Below are 22774 nucleotides of genomic sequence, written 5' to 3' on the forward strand. Positions count from 1 at the left end.
GATAGTATTACAGATATTACCACAGGATGAAAGCTGCTCCGAGTAAAGCTGCCTTTTCAATTGGCTAATGATAAATTTGTGAATGTTCAAGTGATGCTCCTTCCAAGGCATCTATTACTGTTGGTACTACCTTTGCTTTCTTTTGCCACAGTCATTCTGTTTCTGTTTGCAGATCGTTGAATTCTGCTATCTTCTCCAGTTCCTTTTCTTCTTTTATGCTGTCTCCAGGTACTACCAAATCCAGTATCAAGACTTTTTTCTTTCTTATTGACAATTGTTAAGTCTAGGATATTATGTGGCAGGTTCCCATCTGTTTGAAATCCCAGAGCATTTCTTCATTTTCTATTACTTTCTCTAGTTTATGCTTCCACCAGTTCTTGCTTGCAGGTAAATGATATTTCTTTCAGATCTTCCAATCTGCCATTGTTGCTATCTTGTCATGTCATTGTAGACAGTCTATACAATTTTTTTGTAGCACCAAACCAGGTGATCCATTATTTCTTCAGCTTCTTTGCAGAGGTGGCACTTGCTATCTGTTGCTATCTTCTCAGTTCTGTCTTGGTATGCATTTGTTCTTAAGTCTTTTGCAGCTAGAATTAGCTCTTCTATCTCTTTTTTCAATTTTTGTGCTCTTAGCCATTGCCAGGTATTGTTATTATCTGCTTTCCCTGCTATTTTTTAAAGTACTGCCCATAAAATGCTTTGTCTTCCCATGCTTTCTTGCTCCTTTTTATAAGTCAGTTTAATCTCTCCAGTACTCAGTAGGTCTTCCTAATATACTAGCTTCAGTGCATCTTTTTCACTATCCTTCAGATACTCTTCTGATGCCTTTTTTTCTTCTTCAGCTGTCTGATGTATTTGCAAAATTCCACACCCACCCATTTTCCTTGGTAAGTAGAATCTATCAACATTGCTGCATGGATGAAGAGCATGATTCATCATTATTTCTCTAGTTTTCCTATCCAGGGCCTTTAGTCAGCTTGAGTCAGTCCACTATTCTAGCTGGTGACTGGAATTGCCCAGGTGTTGATTGCCTTGATGATATTGCCTCTGCTGAGTTTGGACTTTAAGATTTTCTTGATTCTCTTGATGAATTCACCTGTAATCTTCTTCTTGACTTCAGTGTGCTTGATGTCAGCTTGAAGGATGCTCAGGTATTTATAGTGATTATCTTCATCCAGACTCTTGATGTTATTTCCACAGGGCATCTTGATTCCTTCAGTTTTCACTATTTTTCCTCAAGTGATGTAAGAATGGCACATTTGTCCAGCCTGAACTCCATTTCAATATCTTGGCTATATATACAGACAGGATTGAGCAGCGATACTATTTCAGATGGTATTTATCCATATAGTTTCAAATTGTCCGTGTAAAGGAGCTGGATTATCCTGGCAGATGGTTTTGATATTTGATGACCTGAATTAGTCAGTATTGTTGACAGAGGAATCAGTGCAATGACTAACACTAGTAGCAATAGTGACACTCCTTGGAAGATTCTTAATGTTAACCACTCTTATTCTATCACCATTGACCAGCAACTGTGTCTTCCATTGTGCCATTCATCTTTGCACAAAGCTTCTGATGTTTCTACTTACTCCTATTATTTCTAGGCACTTGATTATCCAATCCAATTATTATTATTACTTTTTTTTTGCTGCACATTTCATGGTTTGAGGTGACTCTGAGGGGCTATTTTTTCCTTGTTTCTAAAAAAAAGAAAGAAAGAGAATTAATGAAAAATTTCCAACATTGTTGAATGCAAGATGTCTTCTTGAAGAAGTGACTGACAACTGCCTCCTTCAAGGAAGGTGGCTTGTATATTCTCTATACAAGAAAGAAGCAGTAATCACTACTTGAAGTTTAACTACTTCTCACCTATTGGGAAGCCTTGATCAACAAGGAAGGATATGGATCTAAAACACAAGCAGCATAACTCACTTCAGTAAGGACCATGTCCACTTTCTCTGACAGATACCTAGAGAAGTCATCACAGTAGTCCAGCAAGAGTTCCCATTCCATTCCATATCAGGAAAGTATTTGGTCATCCATAATATGGCTGCCTGCAGATGCAGTAAGACAGGGAAAGAAAGCTTGCTTCACTATCTTGTTGCTATAAGATACCTACCTATTCCCAATTAAATTAATTTTTGTCTTCCTGCAGTAGCACTTTAGATGTCTCTTATATTGTTTCATCTCCATTCTTGAACACCAGTAAGAGCTCTATGATCAGTCAGATACTTCACTGATACCATCTAATATAGGACACTTATTTCAAATTGTTACTAAGGTCTCAGATGGATTGTGAACCAAAGCTTCGGGAAGAATTCCAGGTTCTCTCTGGGACCCCACTAGATCCATTAGTAATATGTAGCAAACAAATCGAATAGGCTTTCCCTCGCAGTGGGAGGTAACTATAGAGAACTCTAGAATGTGATCTATCTATGGTAAGAGACCGATATTAACATCCACCAATCCTTGATCATGTCGGCATAAAAGGATTTCCTTCCATCTATCCTCTTTGTGATATATCTGTATCGCAGATATTTATACCTGTAGATATTACTGTGTATCTGTTAGCTAGAAAAAAATAAATAACTTTCAATAAAACTGGCAAAGACAAAACTTCAACGTTTTTGCTTTTACATATAGAATTGATTTCTGGGAATTCAGTCCATGATCTCCTTACTGTACAACTTGGCAGTTTTCTCTCTTGGTAATTGTGATAAAGCAATTGGCTTCCTTTCTCTCTTGGAGATCATATGGAGATCATATGAGAAGGAACAGAAGCTTTAAGAAGTATTCCTTTTATACATCTTGGTGAATATAAAACAAAACCAAATAAAAAGGAGAAGGCTGACATCATAGAGAAGTGAGGAAAAAATCTTGGAAGAACTTTCTCGATGAAAACTAATTTTCCCATCCTTAGTGGCAGTTAGTTGACCATTTTCATATTAAATATAAGTAGTCTTTGATTTATAACCAGGTTAAGATCAAAACTTTTATCACTAAGTGAAACAGTAGTTAAGTGACACATCTACTTTTATGACAATTTTTGCTGTGATTAAGTGAATCATCATACTAAGTACGTGAATCACACAGTCATTAAATTAATTCAGCTTCCCCTGTTGACTTTGTTTGTGGGAAGCTAATTAGAAAGGTCACAAATAATGATAATATGATCCAGGAAAGCCACAGGTGTCATAAATACATGCCAGTTGCCAAGTGCCTAATTTTGATCATGTGACTATGGGAATACTATAACAATTGCAAGTTTTGAGGACTGGTTGTAAATCAATTTTTTCATTGCCATTGTAGCTTTGAACAGTCACTAAACAAATGGTTATAAGTCAAGGACTACCTGTAAGGCTCTTCTACATGATATGTATGAAATTCATACTCACTATGCATCTCTTCCTCAAAAGTTTAAATAGCATATACAATTCAGTTTTAAACTCTAAATTACATGACTATTTATTATTCTAGCCTTCTTAGAGGATGATTGAAATCTTCTATTTTTATACATGCAAAAAAATTATATAAGTATTTCATGTATATGAAAATACATAAGAATGAAAGCAATAGTTCTGTTTGAGTATACCTATGTTAATGTTTTTAAAGAATTGTTCAAATTATCATTTGAAAACACTGATTTTCTGCTAAAATCAGTTTTTTTGCTATTGCTGTATCTAATTTGAAAACAATTTACTATTAGTTATCTTTTCTCTTAGTGTTCTGTCAGCAGTGATTTAGACTTTCCAAAGCAAGTTATTCCTCTCAAAACTCTGAATGCTGTTGCCTCAGTTCCCATAATGTATTCTTGGTCACCCCTTCAACAAAATTTTATGGTAAGTGATTATGACCCTGAAAATTATGAAATTAAAGTCATCAAATCAATATACTTTGTAGACTATAGTTGCTGGATTATATTAAATATGAATGTCAGATTTATATTATGTTGTAAATTCACATTTCCTAAGTGACAATAAAGAATATTTATTTTTAATAACTAATCAATATTTTTAACTATGTCTTATACAAGTTTCCTGCCCACCGTTTTGGTGGGAAGGAAGCAGCATTCTGTGACATCATGCTGGCTACATAATCTCCGAAATGTCTTCGGACAGCGCTGGCTCAGCATTGAAACGGAAGTGAGTGCTGCCCCTATAGTTGGCAGTGATGAGTGGAGTAAAATTCGCAGGGACCTCTTCCCTTCCCTCACCTCCCCTTCCCTTCCACAAGTAATCTTTGCTTAACAACCATTCTGTTGGTGACTGTTCAGTGTTACAATGATGTTGAAGAAATGATAGTCACAGCTGGCCTTCAAAGTTATAACTTGCAGTGCTCCTGTAATTATGTGTTTATAATTTGGAAACTTGGCAGCCCACCCACATTTATATTTTTTATTATTATTAGTGCTATTTATTCCTTTTGTTGTTGTTATTCCTGCAATGCTATGTTATAAACCCATCACTGAGACATGGACAAGCAAATTCATTGTCCCAAATGGGTGGAAACTGGCAAAAAAAGTCAGAAGATAGGGAATGTTTTTGTTTAGAAGCAGCCTTCCTGAGAAAGGGAATGAGGGATAGGGAGGCAGTAGAGGGAGACCGAGAGCGAACAAGCACCTTGAGATCATGACAGGTACCATACTAAGAAATATTGTCAATAGTAGTTTCTAGGGCAGAATATCATGTTGATTTATTCATTGTTTCCTTATTTACAGCATTTTATCTTTGTTCACAAAAGTAAAATCTTTTACTTCATCATATTTCAATATTTTTTAGGTAGAGGATGAGACAGTTTTACATAACATTCCTTATATGGGTGATGAAGTTCTTGATCAGGATGGAACATTTATTGAAGAATTAATCAAAAATTATGATGGAAAGGTACATGGAGATAGGGGTAAGCTATGATTTATTTTTTGTTGAGCATTTTTCCCCAGTTAGTCTCTGTTAAATGTATCATGCATTGTTCCTGAAAAAACATTCATTACATCAGATAACATGGTTTCAATTCTTCGTGATTCCATTTCTTGTATCCTTTCTTTTCCATTGGATAGTTTCACCTGATAACTATGGGAATCTGCTTTGTTATACTGATGATATTTTTTGACATTGAGTTTTAATGCATTGATATATGTGTTCATTGAACTGAATATTATGTTCATAACTATTATTCATATGAGCCTTAAATTTCCTTCATAAATAAAGGATTTTAGGCTATTGCTTAAGCTTGAACCTTGCATAGATCTTTCAATTCTTATTTAATAATAAACTTAAACAATAAAATAATAGAACAAATAATTAAAATTCAAAAGCAGTAGCTAGTAAATTGAAAAATTCTGAAAGATGCTGTTTTTTCCACAAATACATTTATTTTTATATGGATATGTATACCAGATCTGCATGTTGTAAACTCCATGGCACTAACTCTCGTTTAAGTGCTTAATTTGTTTCAGGCTTAAGAAATTGCATTGTCTTTTTCTGCAAAGTAAGCTAACTTTTTTTACCCAGCCTTTTAATAAATATGTGCTTCATTAAATATTTGTTTATGTTTACATTTCAGAGTGTGGATTTATCAATGATGAAATATTTGTAGAGTTAGTCAATGCACTTGGTCAGTACAGTGATAATGACGACGATGATGACGATGATGACGACGATGACGATGATGACGATGATGACGACGATGACGATGATGACGATGATGATGACGATGATGACGATGATGACGACGATGACGATGATGACGATGATGACGACGATGACGATGATGACGATGATGACGATGATGACGACGATGACGATGATGACGATGATGACGACGATGACGATGATGACAATCTTGATGAGAGAAATGAAAAACAGAAAGCTGGGGAGATCAACAGAATGGGTATATTAATAATATTTAAAGATTTTTGTAGTTGCTGGCCTGACTAAACAAGGGAAGGTTGATAATCAAAATACATACTTTCAAATGTAATGTCAAGAGAAATATGGTATCTAAATGCTATCAAGCATCACCTTTTAATTATTACTGATGTTTAATGTTTCTGAAATATTAATCAAAGTCAATACAATGTTATGACTATTATTTTTTTAAAACTACTTAAAGATGGACAGGCAATATATAACAATATTGAGGGGTTAATAGTTGATCTCAGAAAGCTAATCTGGTAAAACACATCTCAGAAAAAGGCATCCATATTGCTGCCCAGAAAACTGCATAGATATCATCAGATGACAGTATGATTCCATGAAAGAAATACCAAACTGAATATATTCTCTGATATATATGTCTATCCAAGACAAGCTGCAATAATGGGGCAAGTGCTACTCTTGTAGCCAATACAAGAACAACATAATAGCAAATTTAACTTACAAAAACAAAAGGACAGATGGGAATACAGTAGTGCAAAAAGGGAGTTTAGCAGTAATAGTGAATTATTTAATTTGTCTAGTAGTAATTCTTGAAATTTATTATGTGTACATATTCTCACTTTCTGGTTAAACAAAATAATGCTAACTGCATTTAATAAACTAAATAAAATTTTACTTTATTTATTTAATGAATTTAATTTAATAAATATGTGCTTCATTAAATATTTGTTTATGTTTACATTTCAGAGTGTGGATTTATCAATGATGAAATATTTGTAGAGTTAGTCAATGCACTTGGTCAGTACAGTGATAATGACGACGATGATGACGACGATGACGACGACGATGATGACAATCTTGATGAGAGAAATGAAAAACAGAAAGCTGGGGAGATCAACAGAATGGGTATATTAATAATATTTAAAGATTTTTGTAGTTGCTGGCCTGACTAAACAAGGGAAGGTTGATAATCAAAATACATACTTTCAAATGTAATGTCAAGAGAAATATGGTATCTAAATGCTATCAAGCATCACCTTTTAATTATTACTGATGTTTAATGTTTCTGAAATATTAATCAAAGTCAATACAATGTTATGACTATTATTTTTTTAAAACTACTTAAAGATGGACAGGCAATATATAACAATATTGAGGGGTTAATAGTTGATCTCAGAAAGCTAATCTGGTAAAACACATCTCAGAAAAAGGCATCCATATTGCTGCCCAGAAAACTGCATAGATATCATCAGATGACAGTATGATTCCATGAAAGAAATACCAAACTGAATATATTCTCTGATATATATGTCTATCCAAGACAAGCTGCAATAATGGGGCAAGTGCTACTCTTGTAGCCAATACAAGAACAACATAATAGCAAATTTAACTTACAAAAACAAAAGGACAGATGGGAATACAGTAGTGCAAAAAGGGAGTTTAGCAGTAATAGTGAATTATTTAATTTGTCTAGTAGTAATTCTTGAAATTTATTATGTGTACATATTCTCACTTTCTGGTTAAACAAAATAATGCTAACTGCATTTAATAAACTAAATAAAATTTTACTTTATTTATTTATTATTTATTTAATGAATTTAATTTAATAAATATAATTGCACTTACATTTCTATAATTATTTGATACAATATATTGAAAGGACATTTTCTAAAAATAAAAAAATATTATCTTATTCTATAGGGCAGGCAAGAGAAGGTGATGCAAAAGAGTTTGAATATTGTTTCTACCTAGTAAGTCAGCAAGCTGGAATTCCTGGAGAACACAACTACTTTTTAGTCTCCCTCTAGCCTATTGCATCATATAGTAACATGCAATCATTGCTGGGAGAGATAGAGTGATTATTTTTTCTGAGCCATTACTTTTGTAAGTCCACATCAACACTATATCCAGGATCAAATCCTGGGTAATGCATGCCATACCAACAGCATTTACCATTGAAGACCAAGACATTTATTTTGGGTAGGTGTACAGGTAGTAATGATTATTGATCATAAGTCATTTCAGTTGATCTGACTCAATTTTATAACTGTTTTTATGATGGTTGTAAAGTGAGTCACTGTGTTAAGCAAACCACATGGACCTTAAGTGAACCCATTCTTCTGAATAGGCATTTTTTTTTGCTACAAACCAATAAAAATGTCATAAAACACTGTGCAATCACATAACTGTGTGTGTGGGGAAGGCAGTTGTTCTTTTTGAAGACAATTCATAAGTAACTTATTTTGAATCTTGATTTTGCACAGTCATTAAACTACCCATCATTAAGCGAGGTCTACTTATATCATCACTGTCAACTTGTTTGCTTAGCTAATGGCCCATTTTCTTTCCTCTGAGTGGTCAGTTACAACTTTCTTTCACATTGGCTCCCTTGGTTATTATTTCCTTATTGACTCTTAGGTTGTTTCCACTTTTTCACTCTTCTCAGTGCATCACTTAACATACACTAATTAACCCAAAACTTCTTCCTGGTAACTTTTTATACTTTTTTAAAAAGAAAAGTATACTATTCTAAGATATCCTCCTCTAATATCTAAGCTAGGGGGAAACCAATGCTAATTTAGATTGATTAATAAGAATGAATTACGTCTGTAAAGAAACTCTAGCAAAACATTAAAAGAAACTTTATTTGACCTGAAAAATATCAGGCATTATAACAGAGTAACAGAGTTGGAAGAGACCTTGAAGGTCTTCTAATCCAAAGCCCTCCTCAATATTCTTATGATTGTTTTATTAGTATTTAGTGATTATTTAATCACCAAGAGGCAGTATAGGCTAGTTTTATCTTTTTGGGGACTCATCATGTACATGCAACTTTGATAATTATTAGAGATTTTATAATGTTCAAAAGTCCACTGGGAATTAAACTCATAGTGCTTTATAAATTGTACCTAATTTTATAAAATATAATTGCCCTGATAGTGAAGGTTGTTTCAAGTAGTTTTAATCATAAGTAAAAGAACCCCCAACAAGTCATCATTACATGTATACATACATACATACATACATACATACATATACACACACACACACACACACACACACACACATACATACATACATACATATGACAGGAATTGGAACTACCTAACAGGAGCAGCTGAAGGCAGCTCCTCGAGAGTCAGGCAATACATCTCAAACTAATCCTGCCAAGACTGCAGACATAACCCTTGTAACATCTTCCCTTTTTCATTAATACAACTATCACATTTTAAAACATTACAAAACCCCACTAACCCTATAAGCATTACATATACACATTAAAATGATATAAAAAACTATATTATTCAAACACTACAAACACTATAAAACACTGTGAAACCTACAAAGTTCTGATGCAAGCAACTGTAACATATTAGCACAACTACCATATTTTAAAACATTATAAAATATTGTGAAACATGCAAAGTTCCGATGCAAGCAATCGTATCATTTTCCCTTTTCATATTAATACAACTAACATTACAAAACCCCACTAACCCTATAAGCATTACATATATACATTAAAACAATATAAAACACTATATTACTAAAACACTACAAACACTACAAAACACCATGAAACCTAAAAAGTTCCGTTGCAAGCAACTGTAACAAAGGTTGGTGGGAAAGGAGATATATGAAGTATTTTTTCTCCTGTGCGCTGCTTAGAGAGTCCAAAGCAATGGGTGTTAACTTCATCTTATTGACCGGAGACTGAGTTGAATTTGTTTAAACACACCTCCTCTTCCTGCTTAGCTCCAGTTTATTAATTCAGTTGGCCATAGAGAGACTTACCCTCCATAAGCTCCATTGCTTTGACTCTTTAATCAGCGCATTTAGGAATTAAAAATTGGAAAACAATCTTCAAAAATCTTCAAAAAACCCTCTAGAAGCATTGTTTCTTCTGCTGGGAGCCCAGATCGCAGCAAAAGAGGCTTGTGCTTTGCGTGGAGCCCAGTGCTGCTCATCTGAGCCGCCAGAGCAAGGCGGCCATTTCTCTTCCTCCGAGGGCCTTAGCGCCACGAGGGATTGCCAGATTGCTGAATTGGACATCGCTGGATCATCAGAACTGTGAGTTGCGACCGGTGGAGCGCAGGAGAAGCCGTGGTGTCGGCTTCGCGCTAGCAGGGATAGAGAAAAGTTCTGTGGTGTCGGATGCAAGCTCTCCTTGCCTATGCTGCTGTGGTTAGGCGCCTGGAAGCTGTGTTATCGACTTTGCGCCATTTTGGGATTGCCCCTCCTCCACGCAGCTTTTAAAGTGCTTTCAAGCCATGTTGCTGGCTTGGCGCTGATGGAGCCTTCTCTTCTGATTCCTATTCTAGGATCCCTGGATCTGAGGCAATAGAGAGCAGGGAATTATCTCTGAGGCGTTTCCTAATTTACCAGGCCTCTAATCCAAGATGGCGGATCGCAGAGGTCCTCTTCCCAGGCTTTTGCCTTACCCTCCCTAGGCAGGGAGGCCCCAGTCCCTCCAAGGAGCAGATCCAGTTCAAGGGGACCCTCCACCAGATCTAAATCTTTGACTTCCCACCACACTTCTGCTGCTGGAGAAAAGGATGCCTTGAGAAGGCAACGTGCCCTGGACAGGCAACTTGATAAAGCTAAACAAAAATTAGAAGAGGTCTGCAAGGAGGATACTGCCCCTTCTGAAGGCAACAGAGGTTCTTGCTTGTCATTGCAGGCTGAAATTTCTCACCAGCTCCAGCTGAATCAGCCTGGTTGGTCTCCCACCTTTCCCAGTGGTTCAGGAGAAAACCAGGAAGTGGTCAGTGCAGTTTTTGGAGAAAATCCTAGACCTGTTCCAGGGCCACTGCATCAGGCACCATCTGCCACCTTCATTCCTACTGCAGCAGGAATCCACCAAAGGGAGGACAGTAATCCTGGCATATCTCAGGAAATCTGCAATCTCATCATGCAAACAATTTCTCAAAGCATTGAGACAGCCCTTACTCAGAAAGGCATCCTAGCCCCATCCACATCTGGCAGCACGGGCCAGAGGACCCATTCTGAGAGCCATCCAACCAGGCAACATGTGCAACAAACCCGTTCCCCTACCCCTTCTCACCATAGTGAGGACTTCTTCTTTATGGGTGATGAGGATATATGGATAACCTGTCTGAGGATGATGAGTTTGCCCCAGACAAACCTGCTTCTACTGGACTGTTTCGCCATGAGCTCTTTTATACATTATTACATAAGGCCAAAACCATGGCCAATATGGGGGTTGCCTAAAGGCAGTTGGAGGAAATCTCAGATCCGTCAGACTAAATTCCTTTTCACTGAACCAGTTTCAGAACATCAGGCAATTCCATCGCCAAAGCTCTTTATTGATGTCATTCAGTGTCAGTGGGGTCAACCTGGGACCATCCCTGCTCCCAGTGGTTCAGAAAAAAAGATGTACATGATGGATCAGGAACTCGAGGACCTTCTTAAGGTCCCAACTATAGATGCTCCCAAAGAGAGAAGGGCGGAACTTTCCACCTGAAAGACTCATCAAGTGGCTGCATGGGCCATTAGATCAGCCACGGCAGCCTCATTCTTCGCAAGAATCTCCTTGATCTGGCTCAGGCAAATGCAGGCAAGGGCCTCTCAGGATGACTCCTCACTTCTAGGAGATTATTATGGCTTAGACACTGGCAAGTTGACATGAAAACCAAATGGAGGTTGGTGGCTGCCCCCTTCAAGGGTGGTTCCCTCTTTGGGGAGGCCCTGCATCCTATTTTAGTTGAAGGGAAGGATAAGAGGAAAGTTCTTCCTTACGTTTCTAGAAGGTCAGACCGACATTCCTCCTTTCCTTATCGCAGGCAGGCCTTTCATACCCAGGATCCCAGGTTCCAACCCCGGCCTATCAAAGATCCTTCCAGTCGTCTTCAGATAGAGCACCAAACAGACAGCCATTTCGAGACAGAACCAGACAACCTCAAGCCAGGTGCTCCTTCCGTGGATCCAGCTTTCGGCCTTATCACAGAAACAAATGACTATTCTGATCAGGATCCCATCGGCCGTCACCTTGCCATGTTCGCCAGCACTTGGCAAAGCATGACCACCGATGCCTGGATGCTCCAGACCATCACACTAGGTCTATCCCTAGAATTCAACTCCGAACCTCCAAGGCGGTTCGTTCAATGCTCTGTTTTCAGAGACCCCACCAAGAGAGCTCTAATGGAAGCCAAAATTCTGCACCTGCAGTCCATCAGGGCCATAGTGCCAGTATCTCCTTCTGACCAGGGATCTGGCTTCTATTCGATTCTCTTCTTGGTGGAGAAAAAATCTGGATGAAGCAGAGCCATTCTGGACCTAAAACAACTAAACTTGTACATCAAGTATCGCAAATTCAAGGTGCACTCCCTGCATTCGATCTTGGGAAGCATCAGACGGGGAGATTTCCTAACATCCATCGATCTCTGGGAAGCCTACCTGCACATTCCCATCAGGCCAGCCCACAGATGCTTCCTCAGGTTCTGTTATGCAGGGGCCCACTTTCAATACTGGGCCCTTCTCTTCAGCCTCTCTTCTGCACCTCGCACCTTAACCAAGATTCTGGATGCAGTGGCGGCCCATTTGCGGGCAACTCCTATACAAATGCAATGTTATCTTGATGACATATTAATACCGTCTGCTTCCTTCCAACAGGCGCTGCAGGACCTCCAGATAACAATTCAAACTCTACAAGTTCACAGTTTCTCTGTAAACGGGGAAAAAAACCATCTTGCGCCATCAACCGACATTGTCTATCTGGGTGCAAGGATCAACACAAAGTCCTGCCAAGCAGTCTTGAGACTGCTTCAACAACATCAGAATCACGGTGAGAAAAGTAAGAGCACTCCAGAGGTCCCCCCATCGTTGCGCTCCCAATTCCTGGGGAAAATGGTCTCCTGTCTGGCAATTGTACCATGGGCATCCTACACTCACCACCCTTGCAATGGATGCTGCTGCCAAGCCAATCATACTGAGACCAGGATACTCATTCCCCCAAGGGTCAGGAAGTCCATTCAGTTGTACCCAGCCCTGGCAAAGGGCTGCTCATTTCAGGAACATCACAGTCTCGTCCTCACCATGGATGCCAGCCTTTACGGCTGGGGTGCTCACCTCCTAGATCAGGTGACCCAGGGTTGTTGGTCACCAAGCGACCTAAAGAACGACATCAACTGGTTAGAACTAAGGGCCACTCACCTGGCTCTCAGACACTTCCAGACAAAGATAGCAGGCCATCACGTGTTATTGCTGATGGACAATGTGATGACAAAAGCTCATGTGAACCGTCAGGGGGGTATTCGGTCCCGCCTTCTGATGAGCAAGGCAGAAGCGATGGGCCTGTGAGCCGAGAAACATCTTCTCTCGCTACAGGCAGACCACATATCCGGACTCTGCAACACGCAGGCAGACTGGCTGAGCAGGACCACCATCAATCAGTCAGAGTTGCAGCTACATCCAGATCTGTTTCTTGCCATCACGACCAAATTCGGCCTGGCAATAGTAGACATCTTCGCCAGCCCGATCAACAAACAACTTCCGTGATTCTTCACCAGGTTCCATACTCCAGGAGCCGAAGGGACCAACATGAGTCCCTAGGGAGATAGGGCGGTATAAAAATATGAAAAATAAATAAATAATAAATAAATAAACATTCTTCTATGCCAATGGCCCCAGGGCCTCCTTTACGCCTTTCCTCCGACCCCCCTTCTACCAACGGTCATGTGGAAAATCCTGGAACAGAAAGCAGAGGTCCTTCTCATAGCCCCCTACTGGCCACAACGGAGTTGGTTCGTAGATCTCGTGAGTCTATCCATCACTCCTCCTTCGCGGATTCCACCAGATCAGATCTCCCTACGCCAGGGAATCATTCTTCATCCAGAACACCAATGGTTCTAACTAGCCACCTGGCATTTGAGCAGGAGATGCTGAGGAAGGACAACCTTTCCAGGAAAGTTATCTACACCATCCTGGCCTCAAGATGTCCATTGACAACTCGTATTTGCAATGCCACATGGTCGTCTTTCTGTCACTGGTGCGTCAAACATCATGTCATTCTCACATCTGCTTCGATCCCGCAGGTTTTGGATTTCCTCCAGGACAGCTTGAACAAAGGTTTAGCCACCAACACACTCCGCCAGCAGGTCGCTGCTCTAGCGACTGTCCTGTCCTGTGAGGGGCTATCACCCTTTCGCAGCACCCCTGTATTCTTAGTTTCCTAAAAGGAGCTTGCAATCTGCGCCCTCCTCCGGTCCACAGATATCCTTCCTGGGATCTGACCCTTGTCCTTCAGATGCTCACGTCATCGCCATTTGAAACTTTGAGTTCCGCCAGCCTCAAATTCTTGACATTCAAGGTTGCCTTTCTCATAGCGGATAACTTCTGCTCACAGGATTTCCAAGATGGCAGCACTTTCAGTGAAAAGGGACTTGTGCATTTTTCACTCTAACAGGGTCATTCTCCTCTTAGACCCTACATTCCTTCCTAAAATAAACACTTGGATCCACAGGTCACAGGAAGTCACCTTACCGGACTTCTGTCCTCACCCCAAACATCCAACAGAACGTCGATGGCACTCTCTGGACGTACGCAAGGCCCCGCATACTTACCTTGACAGAACAGCTCCATTTAGAAAGACGGAATCCTTATTCGTTTCTTTCAACCCAGATCCCTGGGTGCCAAAGTAACTCCATCCACTATTGGCAGGTGGATAAAGGCCTGCATTTCCATGGCTTATGACCAGCAGAAACACCGCCTTCCGAGCCGCATCATGGCAAATTTGACGCTCAGTGCGGCAACCACAGCTGCATGGGCCACTCAGGCCTCAATCTTGGACATCTGCAGAGCAGCCATGTGGGCCTCTCCTTCGCCCTTCATTCGAAACTACAAGATGGACCAATTTGCCTCAGCCGAGACCTCATTTGGACGGAGAGTACTGCAGCAGGTTCTCCCTGTTGCTGAGACTTCGGATTTCCTGCCCTAGGGATATTTAGCTTGGGTATATCCCATTGCTTTGGACTCTCTAAACAGCGCACAGGAGAAGGAACATTGGCTTACCTGAAGGTTCCTTCTATGTGCGCTGCATGAGAGTCCAATCCCTCCCTAAGTTCGTTTGAAATCAGGAGCCTGGATAACCTTGTTTCTTTTCCAGATTGAATTTTAAGTTTGTCTTCTCAAGTTCCGGATCTTAGTTAATAAACTGGAGCTATGCAGGAAGAGGAGGTGTGTTTAAACAAATTCAACTCAGTCTCTAGCCAATCAGATGAAATTAACACCCATTGCTTTGGACTCTCACGCAGTGCACATAGAAGGAACCTTCAGGTAAGCCAATGTTCCTTTTCTATGGTTTTTACCGATTATGCAATCTTGTGGTCCAGTAATGTATAAAATGCATAGTATTATATATATTGAAATACTTTCTGGGGTGCTGAAATCTTCAGTCTGAGGGCATGCACAATAAATCTTCTGTTTCTCTGGGTTGAGAGTTTAAATAAAAAAGATGTATACCCATCATATATTGTTATTGTGAGGTCTTATTCTAAGAATCTGTTTTCAGGACAGGTGTAAAAACCATAGAAATAAAGAAGCTTTCCTGCCTGTTCGGATTTTATCTATTTGCTAACTTTATATAACAATTTAACTTCCAAGTTCTCTTAATGGTTAACAACAGAAAAGCAAACAATAGAATAAAATTAAAATTAAATCCAGCAACTTGCAAAAGATAGATTCTTCTGCTGATTGGCGCTTCCAATCATTCATCAGAAAAGTTCTGCTTTCATTAACTTCTGAAGGGCTATGGCAGAAAGTAATAATAGAATAACAGAATTGGAAGGATCTTTAGAGGTTTTTCTAGTTCAACTCCCTGTTCAAGCAGGAAACCCTATACCATTTCAGACAAATGGTTTTCCAGTCTCTTCTTAAAGACCTCCAGTGTTGGAGTACCCACAACTTCTGGAGGCATGTTGCTCCACTGTTTAATTGTTTTAACTGTCCTTAGATCTAGGTTGGTTCTTTCCTTGATTGGTTTCCATCCATTGCTTCTTGTTTTGCTTTCAGGTGCTTTGGAGAATAGTTGCAGCCCCTTAGATATTGGAACACTGCTATCATGTCATCCCTAGTCTTTCTTTTCATTAAACTAGACATACCCAATTCCTGTAACTGTTCGTCATATGTTTTCACTTTCAGTCCCCTAATCATCTTTGTTTGCTCTTCTCTGCACTCCCCAACACCTTTTTTATATCATGGCAACTAAAAGTGGATGCAATATTCCAAGTGAGGTCTTACCAAGGCATTATAAAGTTCTAATAGTTCATGTGATATTGATTCTATCCCTTTGTTAATGCAGCCTAGGACTTTTAGAAGCTGCAGCACACTGCTGGCTAATAGTTAAGTGATTTTCCAAGATCTTTTCCAATATTACTACTATTGAGCCACGTATCACCTATTTTATACCTGTGCATTTGGAGGGGATTGTTCGGTCTAAACCCTCCTTTTTTCACCATTGAATTTCATTTTGTTACATAGTCCTAGTGTTCAGGTCTATCAAGATCTTTCTGTATCTTAAGCCTATCTTCTGGAGTGTTGGCTATTCCTGCCACCTTGGTGTCATCTGCAAATTTGATGAATTCTCCTTCTATCCCTGCATCCCTGCATTTATGAAGATGTTGAGATTGACTTCTGGTGGCTCCGCTCTCTCCGAAGGATGCCCTAAGGGCGCCCGTGCTGGGATTCTGTAAAAGCCGGTGAAAACTGCGGCTGAAAGTACCTTCCCCGGTAAGGGGAAGGGAAAGAGCAAGAAGAAGGAAAGGTAGAGCTCTCTCTAGAGGCCCCGTTTGGGGAACTCAAAAGGGAAAGTTCCCTGGAAATCCTTCTAAAAAAAGCTCCAGCTCCAGCGTGTCTCTGCTTCATGCAGACAGAGAAGAGAGCGACCACTTCTGCTTCAAGTGATTGTTATGGATATTTATAAGCAGACGGAATAAACACAGGAGATCAGTCATTTAAATTGCAAGTATTAAATCTGACTTCTATTTTTTTTAAAAAAATTTTTTTTTTTCTCTCATCTACAATCAACACAATGAAATAAAATGGCGTTTACTTGTTGAGAAAGTGAAACTGAATGGAGATTTTATCTTATTGTACTGGACTGTGGATTGTTGGATTATTTTAGTTTGTTTAAGTATTTTATAAGGGGATTTTCAGCAAGAACTTTGCCATGAAGGTTTTTTCAGAAGAATGGATTCGTGACTTTATACAGGATTATACAGAAAGAATGTATTTAATTACTCAAAAATACGAATTGGAAAAAATGGCGTTTTGGATGAGAGTTTGGAGGAAATTAACCAATGTAATCAGGACTTGGAATATGGAATGGAGGAGATAACAAAAGTGGATAAATATGAAGATAGGATCCTGAATAAACAAGTTGATGTAAAGAAGCCTTTTTTAAAAAGTTTGGATGAAATGCCTGAATTTGTGCTACAGGAGGCTGTCTCCCGAAATGGAAAAATTCACAGGGTTAATGCTTTCCAAGAGTTCTCTTTTCGGATTGAGGGAATATACGGCAGTAACTCGTGGATTCTTGGACATAAGGAACTATTAGGAAATATTGTGACTGACTTTTCAAAAGGAGTAATGAAGGAAAGACAGAGACTAATGCATCAAAAAAAATGGCAAGAGACAAAAGTATCATCCTTGAAAGAATTTTTTTTTTTTGAAATATTAACAGAAAAAGATATTAGCGTTCCTGAAAGGCAATACGTGAGAAAGATCTGGAAGAAATGGGTTGATTATATGTTTTATAACTATCATAAAAGACTAGATATTTGGATTTATACTGGATTTTGACGAGGAAGGACTAAAGTTGAATAGATATTGTAATTTCCCTGTATTGAAATTTTATAATCTGTTGTATTGAATTTTAAATAGAATATTCTCGAAAGATCTTATGTAAGAAAGACTTGGGGGGAAAATTATATACAAGCTATAAGGGAGATATTCTCTGAATTGGACTGGATTTTTATGCTTTAGCTGGTTTTAAATACTTTAGGATTAGTTTGTTCTATTGATCTATATATTTTATTACTGTTTATTGTTAATTTTTTGAAGGATTTTGGTTATGTAAGGAGGAAGTCAGAGCTAGAGAGGGAAAATTGGTATAATAGTTTTGGGGAAAAAAAATTTTTTTAGTATATGTTTGTTTTATTTTTAACTATACCTTGTGCTTGTTCCGGGAAGTCAGGGGGGGAGGGGGGAGGGGGTTTGTGAAGGGAGAGGGGTTGGGGGGAAAGGGGAAAAAAATTTTTTTTTGTAAAACTTTTTGAATAAAAAAAAAAAAGATGTTGAGATTAATTTAACTTCCAGGAAACGGCTTTCTAGAGCAGAAATTTGTATACTATTTTCAAGGCTATGTAAATTGTTTAAAACAAAATTCTGGAGCTCTAATCAAGAGGTAATGGAAATCTAGTAAGAGGTAATGGTAATCTAGTAATGGAAAATTGATTGAAATTCAAACAAACCCATCAAGGTCTCGTGAGAATTTTAAGATTCCATAGAGCATAGTTTTAATGTTTTAAAGTGTAGGATATAGATTCTGTTACTAAAACCCTAATATTTCCTGTCCTTAGCCCTTCTTATTTCTTGAAAATAAGGCACTATCAAGAATGTTGAGAAAGAGTGCAGAGAAGAGCAACAAAGATGATTAGGGGACTGGAGGCTAAAACATATGAAGAATGGTTGCAGGAACTGGGTATGTCTAGTTTAATAAAAAGAAGGACTAGGGGAGACATGATAGCAGTGTTCCAATATCTCAGGGGTTGCCACAAAGAAGAGGGAGTTGGGCTGTTCTCCAAAGCACCTGAGGGTAGAACAAGAAGCAATTGGTGGAAACTGATCAAGGAAAGAAGCAACTTAGAACTAAGGAGAAATTTCCTGACAGTTAGAACAATTAATAAGTGGAACGACTTGCCTGTAGAAGTTGTGAATGCTCCAACACTGGAAATTTAAAGAAGTTTTTTGGGCACAAAAATAATGGATGGTTCAATTGTGGTTGGAGAAGACCAGACCTACAGATATTTAGGTACTAAACCAAAAGGTAAAAAGCAGTGAATTTGCTTTGTCATTTATTAGATTGGACATGGTCATCTGGCCTGGTACTGTAATGATATCTCACAATTTAAATCACCTGTAGTTATTCAATATCCAGAATTTTTTTTTCACCATCTTTTCAACTTGGTCATTTTCTACAATTGCTAAACATCTCAGGAAAGTTCATGATATAGGCATTTCTCACCCAAGGAGAATGGAGCTTTTTCTCTAAGTAATTAAAACATGACCTGGTCAATTGGACTCAAATGTTCAATTATATTATAAAATTATTTTTCACTGTTTATTATAGTTCGATGAATCCTATGACTAAAATCATTCAACAAGTTCTAAAAATTCTATGGCTATTCAATGAATAACTACCATAAAATAAAACAACAACAAAATCTTTGATTTCTGAACTTTACCATAGTGCACAACAAGTTTTAATGCTTTTAACCCTCTAGTCAAGCTTGATATGATGGCTGCTAACATTGTTAGACAAAAATCCATGTGCTTCTCAGTTACCCTAGAGGGATTGGAATTATTTTTAAAAACCTACAATTTTATTTCTATACATCTTGAATAATAATGGAATAACATATTTCCCAAGTTATAGAAATTGGATCAGATATTTATCAATAGGAAATTACCCATCTAATGTTGGTCTTAGATGAAGATGTTATATTGATAACAAGAATCTTTAGGCTGCAGGAGTGATCATTTGAGTTATATATTGCCCCATAGTCTTTTTAATACTTTCTAAGCAATGTACAGAGTCAGCATATTGCCCTCAACAACCTGTGTCCTCATTTTACTGACCTTGGAAAGATGGAAGGCTGAATTAATCTTGAGCCCCATCAGGATTGATCTCCAGACTGTGGGCAGAGTTTGTCTGCAATACTGTATTCTAACTACTAAGCCACCAGGACTTCTTTTACTTGGTGCCTGATGCATCTTGGTACAATGTCCAACAACAACCAGTCAGCATTGATGGATTCCACTTGTCCTGATATATTGTTTTTCCATTGTGGCAATGTCCTGGTGAAACCTTTCATCATGTTCATCACTGACTGAATCTAAATTTTCAGGGAATAAGTTCAAGTGTGAATGCAGAAAACGAATCTTCGGTGACATGTTGCCCTTCATGATATTATATATTGTAAGAAATTTGTCAACTGGTTGAATGTAGTTTGGTGCTCTGTAGTTGCCAAGGAAATCTTCAATGACATCCTTGAATGCTTTCCAGACAATTTTCTCTAACCCCACTAATAGATTTTCAAACCCCTTGTCACTCCTTGTCAAAAATTCCTTCTTTATCTTGTTATTCTTGAAATACCTTATCAAATAACAAAAACCTTTACCTTCATTACTTTCACAATTTTTTTCATCAGTCTTGAGTTTTATGTGAAGCTGGAAAATATCTTTATTGGGTCAACAAGTGATTCATGTGCCACGTTTTTCTTTCGAAAAGAATATTGAACCATATTCTTTTGGATTGGCCATTTCTTTTAATGTAATGTATCTGTCTTTTATGACTGTCTCATTCAAATACATAACAACATTATTTGCTATATCAGAGCTTCATTCCAAGCAGCAGAGCTACTAGTTTGAGATCTCCACAGATATTCCATGTGTGCTTGGAGCAATGGATGTGTCTTAACAACAGTTCCATGTTTTTATTTGTTTTTTCATGTGTATAGCCAACATTTACAAGGGTGTACTTTGCCACTGTGTAACAAGACAAATTTGAAATTTAACACTGATAACAAGAATCCAGAGGCAAAGAAAGTATGCAAGAATGGAATAGCAGACTATTCCCCATAGAGAAAGTTGTGTGGGTGTGGGCACACAACATTTTTTTGAAAGGAACTTATGGCTGCCTTTATAATTAGAGGCAGAGGAAAATAGCAAGAATCGAATAGCTTTCTTGTGACTATTCCCATGAGGATTGATGTCGTTGGGACCACACAACAGTTTTAGAAGAGATTTCTAAATGGTGTGTCTTTGGATTATTGATTTAAGAGGAGAATTCCTTACTTAAGAAGAACTCAGAGGCAAAGAAAGAAAGTAAGAATGAATAGTGGACTATTCCCATGGAGAAGGCGCTGCTGATGTAGTTACATGAAATTTTTTTGAAAGGAACTAATGGCTGCTTTTAGAGTTATGTTAAGAAATTTATTTTAGAAAATATTAATATCTATATTAAAATATGAGTGATAACTATGATAAAAATAATTGAGGTTTTGGGAAATGGAGGGAAAAATACTAGAATAAATTGGGATAAGAGGGAAATGAGTGTTATTATATTGAAGAAAAAATTCTCTTTTTTTTGTTCTTACAAATAAGTAAGGTAATGAAAAGATTTGATAAAACTTCTAATGAAACAATATTTTGGGGGATTAACTGGGGAAAATAATTAGTGATTACCCTTGCAAATGTTAAATTTTCTGTTTGATATTAAAATGGATTAGAAGGAAAACTTTAAATATATGTTATTGATTTAGAGGCAGACGAAGACGAAGGGAAGAATTAAATTATCTATGTGATTTCTGGGCAGTTTTAAGAAAGAGATTTTAGATAGGATGACCTCTGATTAGTAATGTAGATATAAAGCTGAGATTTTAAAACGTCAATAGAATTTATTAATGATGTTGAAGGGAATTAAGCACAGGGACTAGACTTCATTTAAATTATTTCCTGAATGGATTGAATTTGATTTACTTCTATAATCAGATTGTGTGCAAATAAATAATTGAACTTAAAGAAGAAGAAGGAAAATACATTGTATTAGATTATAACTTGGGTGAAACTTGATATTTTTAAAGATGTACCTGACCAATAATTTGTTCACAATGATTCTTTTTTATTATGCTTGTAAAAATTTTTTTTTTAAAAAATGGCAAAAAAAAGAAGAAATTTAACACTGATGAATCAATACAGATACACCATTCTAGTAGGTCATTCTCACAAATCACTACTCAAAATGATCAATCTCAGTTCAGAAAATGTCAAATTGCAAAAAAAAAAGTTAAATCTTCTTGGTGGCTTTAAATGATACACATTTTTATACCTGCAAATACCATCCTTGCAGTCTTAAACTCAGTAGTACTCCTTATGATTTTGATAAACCTAAGTCCCTAAGTCCCAACCAAGTTGCTTAATTCTGACTATGTTATGAGATGAGACATATACAATTCAGAATGTGGATCACTGTCATTGTCTGTGCATAGCCAGTGCATTGCACGTCTTTGTCTGTTTCATCTAAGCTCCATTTCTCTGATGGCTTTGGTACAAGCATATTGTTATTGTGTGTCATTGATGTCATTGCTGAAGGCAAATTTGGGTATTATTTGATTTCTTTACAGTCTCATGTTTCATTCTGTTCTTGCCATATCATCAGGGCAACAAGCAGCATTGGCTTCCAAACTTTAATATTAGCAGCATATCTTGTACAACAAATATGAGGAACTCAGGACTTGTCTTGATCATCAATTGTCTTAATCATCAATATTACAAGCAAATCTTTTGCTTTTGTAAAAGTCCAGTCATGGTGCATCTTTGAGCTTTTAAGTGTTTAACTGTATATTCACCACAAATATAGCAGAACCTATTATGGCTGTTCCAACATACCAAGACATTCCTACTAAAAAACCCTGCTTTTTGAAGCTTTCCAGATAGCATCCATTCAGCCTAAGCATGTCTAGGCATGTATGTTTCACAAATAGTTATGCAGTACGCCCTGAGTGCTTGCCTGGACATGTATGAGCTACAGAAAACATCTTTTAATGCAAGTGAAAATTAGTAAAAAAAGTATATATAAGAAGAAATTGCAAAAA

At 37.8% G+C, this 22774-nt stretch overlaps 1 protein-coding gene across 12 annotated transcripts in view; it reads left to right on the forward strand.

The window, feature by feature from the left end:
- Window positions 1–22774, forward strand: part of EZH2 (enhancer of zeste 2 polycomb repressive complex 2 subunit) — an 86137-nt gene that overhangs the window by 26805 nt on the left and 36558 nt on the right. For 11 of the 12 annotated variants that reach the window (XM_058182289.1, XM_058182293.1, XM_058182299.1 and 8 more), the window contains 4 exons: window positions 3729–3845; window positions 4785–4905; window positions 5569–5639; window positions 5805–5895. In XM_058182289.1, coding sequence (XP_058038272.1) covers window positions 3729–3845; window positions 4785–4905; window positions 5569–5639; window positions 5805–5895 — 400 coding nt within the window. The remainder of the gene's footprint in view (window positions 1–3728; window positions 3846–4784; window positions 4906–5568; window positions 5640–5804; window positions 5896–22774) is intronic. The other variant, XM_058182300.1, reaches the window with a different exon arrangement.

This window comes from Ahaetulla prasina, chromosome 4, assembly GCF_028640845.1.
Source record: "Ahaetulla prasina isolate Xishuangbanna chromosome 4, ASM2864084v1, whole genome shotgun sequence".
Lineage (NCBI taxonomy): Eukaryota > Metazoa > Chordata > Lepidosauria > Squamata > Colubridae > Ahaetulla > Ahaetulla prasina.